Source organism: Chionomys nivalis, chromosome 21, assembly GCF_950005125.1.
Source record: "Chionomys nivalis chromosome 21, mChiNiv1.1, whole genome shotgun sequence".
NCBI lineage: Eukaryota > Metazoa > Chordata > Mammalia > Rodentia > Cricetidae > Chionomys > Chionomys nivalis.
In genome coordinates this window covers 9,821,853-9,831,844 of record NC_080106.1, presented here as the reverse complement: position 1 = coordinate 9,831,844, position 9,992 = coordinate 9,821,853, and the positions used below count along the sequence as shown (strand labels likewise).

Sequence of the window (9,992 nt, the reverse complement as noted above, 5' to 3'; positions counted from 1 at the left end):
CTTGGCTCCACCTGGCACAGCACCAAGCTGGTTTGAGATCTGGCATCTGTGTGGCTTGGTGGTTTAGCAGGACTCCAGTCTGTTTTTGTTGTTTCTGTTTTTTTTATTTTTTATTTTTTATTTTTTTTTTAAGAAATGGTTTCTCTTTGTAGCCTTGGCAGTATTGGAACTCGCTCTGTAGACCAAGCTAGCCTTGAACTCACAGAGATCCGCCTGCCTCTGCCTCCTGAGTGCTGCACCACCACCATTGACTCAGGACTCCAGTTTTAGCAGGGGGTATGTCATGGAAACCCAACTGTCAAGCACTGCCCAAACTCCTGTCTTGTGGAAGGACCACCCAGGCACAGGGCCACAGTCCCACCTGAGGAAGAGGAAGGTTTAAACTGACGTTACCACCGCAGCAGAATGTGTCCTCTGTCCTGAGGCCGCTGGATCTGCCATTCAGGGAGTGTACCCTTGTGTAGGCCCTGGAGCCCTCCTCCTGTCTCCTTCAGTTTTGCAGGGCCCCAGGAGTTGCTCAGCTTATGGCTGCCTCCTCTTCACATTCTCTTCTCTCCTCTCTCTTGTCTGGGTCTCAAACCTCCCTCGGACACTAGCCTGTTCCTTAATCCAGCCTCATCTTCAATTAGATCCTTAAAGATACTTTTTCCAAGGGAGGCCCATGGTCTGGGCCTGGACATGTATCTTATGGGAACCAATGTTTAGACCCCTTCATAGTCCACCTCACAGGGCCCAGGGAACATTCTAGAATCATGGCACCATTGACTGCTGGGGCTAAGGAAGTAGTTCGGTGGGTAGAGTACTTTCCAGACACACAAAATTGGGCATTGTGCTTCATCCTAACACTCTAGGAGAGGTGGGGGTGGGGGCCAGCCTGGGCTACCACAGACTTCGTGCTTCTGCTCAGCACCTTCTTTTGGAGTCACCTGAGCTAACCTAACCTCGCTCAGCCTCGGTTTAATCTCTTCTGCGGTTCTCTAGGAATGGGGAACAAGGAGATTACATCAGACTAAATCCAAGGCATACACCCCCAAGGAAGAGAGAGGCCTTTCCCCCAGTCTGGATGGCACCCCGAGACCTGGGGTGGCACACCCCCTCCTAGCCCCAGATAACCCCTGGAGTATATCTAAGCAGAGTGCCAGGGTCCCACAGGAGGGCTGGGAGAAGTTGTGGAACAGACAAGTCCCCAGAGACCAATCAGCAATAGAACAGAAATATATACCATAGCCCCAGGCTGGCTTCCTCCCTGGCTCTCCTTCCTTCCCCACCCTATGAAGGCCTCCAGCAAGGGCAGGATAGATGGAGGGCAGGAGAGGCTCGCAGGTCTCAGCCTTTTTTCTTTTTCTTTTTTTGAGACAGGGTCTGTAGCTCAGGCTGGCCCTTGTGAACTCACTATGTAGCGAAGGATAACTCTAAACTTCTGACCCTCCGGCCTTCTCAAGGGCTGTGATTCCATCTTACCATACCCAGCTTGTACGGTGTTATCCATTCTCCTAGGAGGGATTCAGAGCTCAGAGAGGTTAACCTTCCTGAAGACACACAGCTAAAAACAGAAAAGCAGATGTTGGGAGCCACGAATGTGAACTTCCTATGGATGGAGTCACCTCTGGCTTGTGCCACCGGCCAGCATGGTCATGGCCTTGTGACAGGGGAGGCGAGCTGGTCTCTCTGATCTTGTTTTTATAAAATGAAGATGACCATCTATGGTTAAAAATTTTTAAACCTGAGCCAGGAGTGGTGATGTGTACCTGTAATCAGGGGGTTGTGGCAGGGAGATTGCCACAGTCTAGGCTGCAGTGAGGCCCTGTCTCACTAGACACAAAACAAAAGGCATAGATCGAAGGCTGGCTGTGGAGACTAAGACCTGTGAGTCCAGCTTCTTGCGAGGAGAGAGGAGGGTTACAACTTCAAGGCTTCCCTGGGACGGGGAATGAGTTCAAGGACAACCTGGATCCCCTGGGCTGGAGTTACAGGCAGTTGTGAGCTGCCCAACGTGGACGCTGGAAACCAAACGTGGGTCCTCAGCAAGAACGTGGGGAGGGTTAAAAGCTACTGAAATAGAGCAAGCTGATACACATCTGTAACTTTACCATTTCGGTGACGGCCAAATGCAAATTAGGAGTTCAAGACTGTCCCACACGAAACATCTTGGAGAAGGAAACCCTCGCGCCCAGGGCCCAGCGGCTTCTTCCACAACCGCTCAGTCTGAATTTGGACAACCACACACACACACACAACACATAAAGCAGACAGCCCAACTCGTTTTTCTTGAAAAACACATTTATTTCTGTAAACTGTTGGAATGCCAGAGATGGTCCTCACAGCCCAGTCCAGTGCAGTCTTCTTCCCCAAAATAAAAAGAGCGAGGGTAAGGAAAAGAGCCATCCTCACGCACTCACGAGGGGCCACGCCCGCCTCAGCTTTTCTTTAAAAGCAAACAAAGCCATCTTTTCGAATGTGTGCTGCAGACTAAGATTGCAGCCACTGCCGCCTTCCAGGTGCCAAGGCCTGTGCTGCCTCCCGGCTTGCAGGGGATCTTTCCACCCTGGTCACCCTGGGGGGCCCTGAGGTTGACTCTGAATTCCCACCACCACTGGACTCAGACCTCTCATATTCAGAAGGCCTTCGCCCAAAGGGTAGTTTAGACCACACGGCAGAGCCACCGCCAGGCAAGATTTAAGGCAAATTATCACTTCGGACTCGGTCCATCGGTCCACGCCAGACCTAAACCTGTCCCTGCCAAGCCGCATCTACCAGATTTACATAGAGCTTAGGCCACTCTGAACAGGGTGGGGGTGGGGCCTGGAGCCATGTGTGAGCTTCATGAAGGCTGTAGGGTATGCACAGCTCCTGGCATGGTGGCCGGCAGAGGGCTAGCAGGAAACAGCCAAGGCAAGCTGGGATGGTACCCAGGCCAGGCCCCAGCAACTGGAGGCCAGGGTGGCTCAGCCCAGGCAGGCCACAGTGAGGGAAAGGGAAATGCCCGGCCGAGGGCCACTGACAGAGGCACCTGGGATCTGATGGTGTGCATGGCCCTGGCACCAAGATGACTTCTCTTTAAAACAAAAAGGGGGCAGGTACTGAATGATGCTTGGTGAGCTTGAGGGGGTCACAGAGGGGCGGCGGGGGGGGGGACACGACACGACACACACAAGAGTGGAGGGGTGGGGTTTGCACACACTGGTGGCGCCGGTGCCTCTCATGGCTCCTCCTCCCTGGTGGGCTGGTGACTCTGAGGTGGCAGTCTCCACCAAGGTGGAGCAGGCAGATGGCTCTGAGGTGTGGGGCTGGAGCTACTCTGTCTGAGCATCGTAATTGGCCCCTCCGGCCTTCTTTAGCTCGCTCCTGATGAAGTCTTCCTCCAGCTCCTTCCGATCGCTGATCACAAACTCCTTTGCAAAATTCTGCAAGGACAAAGAAGAGCTCAGAGTTTCTGTGAGGGAGGAGGGGGGGCAGGTCCAGGGTTGCCCAGGCAACGCAGCAGGAAGCCCTGGCACCCCAGACACTCGCAGAGGAGTGCAGTAAAATCATGCCAACAGAGCCTGTGCCAGAAGCCCGATCAGATGGGCAGGGATGCCATGTCCACTGGGCCACGGGTGAACCCAAGCATGGCTCCTAGAGTGTCCCATCCTGGCTGTGTTACCGTGGACAGGTTCCTCTCAATGGTCATCCACCTTCTTCAGCTCTAAAAACCCACCAGGGAGGTTGTGAGGTTGGAAAAGCAGGTCATAGAAGGAAGGGGAAAGAGGAGCTAGACATGGTGGCACATACTTGCCATCCCAGCATGCAAGAGGCTGAGGGCAGGGGAACTACCATGATTCCAGGACCAACTTGAACTACATAGTGAGACCCTATCGCAAAAAAAAAAAAAAAAAAAAAAAAAAAAATCTCAGGACAGAGGGAACAGAAAAAAAGGGGGCTCTGACTTGTGGCTACTGCTCGCCTGCATGTGTTACTACTGCACCTGGGGTTGGGAAAAGCCAGGATAATAGGTAATAGGTTCTCATACGCCAGCTCAACCATTACCAGGACTGAGTGCACTAGGGGTATCCCAGCCTTTCCACCCACATTCAGTAGTGGGCAGGGCACTATTGGCGTTCATTCTACAAACATGCCAGGCTATCGTTAGGAAACGCACCACTTCTGTCACTGCTTAGGGTGCAGGCTTTGCCCCATAACCAGAGGGCCTGGCCCTGGAGGGAATAAGTGAAGCAGGTGGTATCTTATCAGATAACACTGAGCTGTGAGGGTTACCTTATTTTACACATAGATTATACACTACAATAAATCAAGAAAATCTCAAAGGAAGACAAAGAAAGCTGCCAGAAGCACAGGTCCAAAGGTCGGGGAATTATCCACAGAAAGAAGTTGAAGGTGGCTGTGCAACCCTGTAAAGTCAGCATGGGGAGCTGCAGGCAGGAGGCATGGGAGTTCATGGCCAGACTCAGCTACACGGAGTTCAAGGCCAACAAAGTCTTGTGGTAAGAGGAACATGCACACGTGTGCGTGCGTGTACACATACACACACACACACACACTGCACATCAGCACACATGCATGTACCTCAACACTACACATCATACCCCGACATTAGAACCAGTCCTGGGGGAGGAATCTAGGGCTTAGTCTCCTTAGGCAATGCTCTACCACGGAGCAACATCCCCAGGCCTGTGGCACTGTTATCAGGACTTCCGTGTACACACACACACACACACACACACACACACACACACACACACACACTGTGCTCTGGTACCAAGACCAAGCCATGGCATCTAACATGAAACCCCAACTATGACCCTGGGACTGGACACTTGAAGAGCTACCTGAGAGAAACGAAATCACATTAGCTCCTAAGCACACGCCCCGATCTTACGTCAGTGTGATTCACCAACAGCCAAGCACCCCAGATAGCTAAACAGATGAGATGGGGCGGTACACAGAGCTCGGGCATCCCACACGGTGAAACATTAATTAGTCTGCAATGAAAAGGAATGAAGTTCAGATGCCTGCTGCAACATGGAGGAGCCCTTAACCATGAGCAGAAGCAGGCAGACACGAGAGGCCACCCACTGTCTGGTTCCCCTGACAGGAAATGTCCAAAAAAGGCAAATCCACTGAGAAAGCAGATCAGTGGTGACCAGGGGTGGGAGAAGAACAGGAAATGACAGATACCACCTAAAATTGAACGTGGTAAAATTGGCAGAGCTCTTAGAGATGACTGTAAACCAGGACGGGCCAGAAAGCCAGCTTTCTCTATGCCTAAAGTATGGCTCTGCCCAAAATCCCCCCAAGAGCAACACTTAAAATCCCCAAAACAATCAAGATGTTTCCAGTCTTCATTTTACAGACAAGACAGAGTTTGAAGACCCACTCAAGGTCACAGAGCTTGGACTGCTGCCTTGGACTGGGAGTGTGGCTCAGGAGGAGAGCGCTTACCTCAGCAGGCACGAGGTCCTGGGTTCAATTCCCAGCACCCCCCATCCCCTGTACTACTATACAGATATAAAGAAAAGATGGCAAAAAAAAAAAAGATATTTGGAACTAGGGAGGAGTGGTTAAAATGCTTAATTTTACATTAAATGGCTTCCACATCAATAAAAAGAAAATAAGCAAAATTGCCATAGCACCAGGAAGATCAACCTCTCAGCTTTCTAGATACCATGAGCAAGGCTGCCAAGACATGGAGGGATATGAAAGAGGGGTTAGTATCAGTCAAGAGGGACTAGTATTAGTCAAGAGGGACAGCCTCACACACTCTCTGAATCCACTCTGATACAGTGACTTTTTACATGGTTAAGATAAGACCCCTGGGCAGAGCCGAGACAGCTTTGTCCAGCCCCTTCCCACCAGCCCCACTGGACAGCACTGCTAAGTAAAAGCATATGACCCAGACAATGGAAGGCAGTGGGCCTCGGTCAGAAAGAGAATTGAGCTGACTTGTGTCTCAACTCCCAGCTCAACCCAACGGCACAGGGGAGGGGCAAGAGTGTCCCAGCAAGGAAGCCAACAGGCTTAGAAGCCTGCAGAGGAAGCTCAAAGTCCCCTGCTTGTGGACTGCCATATATGGCAATCTAAAGAAAAGAACCTGAAGTCTGTGTCAGGAACAGGCGATAAGGGTTAAGAAATCTAAAGGGAAGTGTTAGGGGCTGGGTGCAGCTCCAGTTAAAACCACAAGAGTGTGAGCCATCACATGACAATCAGGCAGCGTGGTGCTCACACCTATAATCCCAGATACCTTTCATCCCAGAATTCTGGAGACTGCCCAGGACCTTGAAGCCAGTTTGGGTTCAGTAGCAAAACCATCTCAACAAAACAAAACAGGGGCTGGGGATGTGGCTCAGTGGGCAGAACACTTGCCCAGCATGTAAAGAGCCCTGGGTTCAATCCCCAGCACTGCACAAACCAGGCATGATGGTACAGTCTTATAATCCCAGGTAGCAGCAAGAAGATCAAAAGTTCAAGACTGGGTGGGGAGATGGCTCAGCAGGTAAAGGCACTTGGTGCCTAGCCTGATGATCTGAGACCCCCATAGTGGAAAGAAAGACCAACCCCTGTGCATTGTGTCCTGGCTCCACATGCCACTGTGGTGTGCACAAGTCTGCACCCAAAGGTAATAGATGTGAAAAAAATTAAGGCCAACCTCAGCTACATATGGAGTTCAAGACTAGCCCAGGCTACCTAACTGTCTAAAAAAGGAGATCAGACCAGCGAACTACACATAGAAATAAATATGACCAGCCTGGTCTATAAGAGCTAGTTCCAGGACAGGCTCCAAAACCACAGAGAAACCCTGTCTCGAAAAACCAAAAAAAAAAAAGAAAGAAAGAAATGTGAACAGGCAAAATGACCTAACACTCCCATATATCCCCATATATATAACACTCACATGCACACATATACACTGTCTCAAACTATAAAATAATAAATGCAACCTCAAACTTTGAGGTGTGCTTAAAACCAAACAGCCATGAAGCGAATGCTTCCAAGTTCACAAAGTTTACAGGACAGCCAATGCTCCACCCACACGATGCCTTGCTGCATCAGTCACATAGAACATTCTCTCCTCTCTGTTGCCACAGAAGACAGGAAGAAGGAGACATGACTGAAGGTGTGTTGTACTGTGGCTGCCTGCAGAGCCCTGATCCGGGGACGGTAACTGTGGAAAAGCAGTATGGGGCCTGGGTCATGTGCTCAGCACCCTGTCAGGTCATTCCACGCCCACTGTTTTGGGGGACACTCCAGAGCTAGAGAGCAAAATGAAGAGCCCTACCTCTTAGTTGAGTGGTTTTCTCTTCTAGTGACCAAGGCAGGCATTTAACATTTCTGAGGTCATGGAAGCTCAAGCGATGCCCATGGTACCAAGGCAGACCACGGATTTGCCCTGATGCCTTGGGTTGATGGTCTCATCCACAGTCAGCCAGGCTGCGGCCTCATGGTGAGCCTGGCTGGAGGCTTGTTCTGCTCCCCTCACCCCACAAGAGCACAGGAGGTGGATCTGCACCCACACTGCACAGTGAAGTCAGAGATACCTGCAGATGCTAGAGGAGGTGCTTCCTCTGGGGCACCCATCTCCCCAGCAGCAGACTGGAAGATGACAAGGCCCGAGAAGTCATTCACTTACCCCTCCGTCCACAGTGAGGACAGCAGAGGCTTCACAGCCTTTGGCTAACACCCATGTTACATCCACTCACCTGCCCCAACCCTGCACCCGGCCCTCCAGGAACCTTCCAGATCTCAACACATGATTCAACCCTTCCCTGTACATCCTCCTAAATGAGGTTTCCCCGTTTGCAGCCAAGCCCATTTATGGGGTCCTGTCACCCACGGACAGCCCTGATAAAAGCTGAGGGTACCTCTTTCCCACTATTCCATGGGCAGTTCCTTCCGATGTGAGAAAGTGGGAGAAGCAGGCATGCTATGATGGCATCCATGGTGGGCCAATAGGGCATTGCCCCCACAAAAGACTTGATACACATGGCACATTCTTCCCATCTCGGGTGTGAATTCTACACAGTGTCCCCAAACGTATAACTTGGGCACGGTGCTGGCTAGTTTTATGTCAATTTGATACAAGCTAGAGTTATCTGAAAGGGGGAACTGCAATTGAGAAAACTCCGTAAGATCAGACTGTAGGCAAGACGGGAGAACATTTTCTTTCTTTCTTTTTTTCTTCCTTCCTTCCTTCCTTCCTTCCTTCCTTCCTTCCTTTCTTTCTTTCTTTCTTTTTTTTTTTTTTTTTGATTTTCGAGACAGGGTTTCTCTGTAGCTTTTTGATTCCTGTCCTGGAACTAGCTCTTCTAGACCAGGCTGGCCTCGAACTCACAGAGATCCGCCTGCCTCTGCCTCCCAATTGCTGGGATTAAAGGTGTGCGCCACCACCTCCCGGCTGGGAGAACATTTTCTTAATTAGTGATTAATGAGGGAGGGCTCAGCCCATTGTGTGATACCAGTCCCTGGGTTCTGTAAGAAAGCAGGTGGAGGAAGTCATAAGGAACAAGTCAGTAAGCAGCACCCCTCCACAGCCTCTGCATCAGCTCCTAAGACAGGCTCCTGCCCTGACTTCCTTCAGTGATGAACTCTGATACAGAATCCTAAGCAAAATAAACCCATTCCTCCTCAGCTTGATTTTCGGTCATGGTGTTTCATCAGAGTAATAGAAGCCCTAAGACAGGTACTAACCTCAAAACTTACTTGAAATGACCCCCTGCACCCTGTCTCCACTCCTACTAAGCAGTCAACTTCAGACCTAAGAGGGCCAGCAGCACCACCAGGGAGTCTCCAGTGCCACAGGGGAGTCGCCCTCCTGGTATGTTTGTAAAAAGAGCAGAAACCAAGTGACATCCCTGGGCAGATGAAGCCTGATCTGGGAGCAATGCCAGGACCAGAAAGAGCAAAGAGCTGCTCACCTTCATCACTGGGTGCTAGCTACCAAGACGTCACCTGTGCCAAAAGGTCACCTGCCACCACACTCGGCCCCTATACACACACGCAAGTCATCTAAGCCACAAGGAGAGGAGGTGGCAGAACCCAGGCCTGTCCTTATTGAGAAGTGTTTCGATGGCACACATACGGCCTTATGTAAATGTCACACAGCAAATGGCATTGCAGCAGCCCTGAAATGCTGCCAGTTTACCCACAAGCAGCACTCACAGCCCCTGGCACAGCCTGGCCATCAGGTGTGTCACAGGTCAGCAGCAGCAGTGACCAGCACGCTGCAGCTGTTGGTGACTGAAAAGAACACCATCTAGTCTGCAAGTAGAGTGGCCCCACGGGACGGTCTCCCATCACAGAGTCCTGCAGCTGACCTGCTCAGGGGCAGCTGGGCCTGGCAGGGGTGTGAGGGAACAAATGTCCCTCCCTTAAACCTGGTGGTGGCTTCATGGGTGCTCACAGGGGAAGCTTGCAATGTTCAAAAGTCACCCAGCTGTAGCTGTCCTGTGGTTCAAGACAAAGTGAGAGGATGGAACCAAAGGAACAAAACCCACTAAAGCCTGCCAAGGCCAACCACCCCCGTTTCTGATAGAGGAGCGGAGAGGGGAAGTGACTCATTTCAGGTCTGCCCTTCCTCCTCGCCCCTCCTTCAGGCTGGTCTACACTGTCTGTCTCCACCCCCACACCTCCATACCAGAAGCCCCAAGGCTGCCCAAGTTACCCATAGGAGTCAAAAGCACCAAGTGCCAGTCTGACTAATGTTGCCTGAGGTATTTGGTGTTGTGTCCAGGACCTGCGCATCCCTCCCAGGTGTCTAAACAGGGACTTTCCATGTCTTACCCAGTGGGCCTCTTCAAAGGAAGAGGCTCAGGGCTGGAGAGATGGCTCAGTGGTTAAGAGCACTCGCAGTTCTTCCAGAGGACCTGGGTTCGATTCCCAGCACCCACATGACAGCTTACAACTGCCTGGAACTCTACCTCCAGGGTATCTGATACCCTTGCACAGATGTACATGCACACAGAATACCAATGCACATAAAGTAAAAATAAATAAATCAT

The 9,992-nt window shown here is 51.1% G+C and overlaps 1 protein-coding gene across 1 annotated transcript in view; it reads right to left on the bottom strand.

The window, feature by feature from the left end:
* Nucleotides 1-2,268: 2,268 nt before the first annotated feature.
* Nucleotides 2,269-9,992, bottom strand: part of Cotl1 (coactosin like F-actin binding protein 1) — a 35,060-nt gene continuing 27,336 nt past the window's right edge. The window contains exon 4 of the mRNA XM_057753729.1: nt 2,269-3,404. Coding sequence (XP_057609712.1) covers nt 3,294-3,404 — 111 coding nt within the window. The 3' untranslated portion in view covers nt 2,269-3,293. The remainder of the gene's footprint in view (nt 3,405-9,992) is intronic.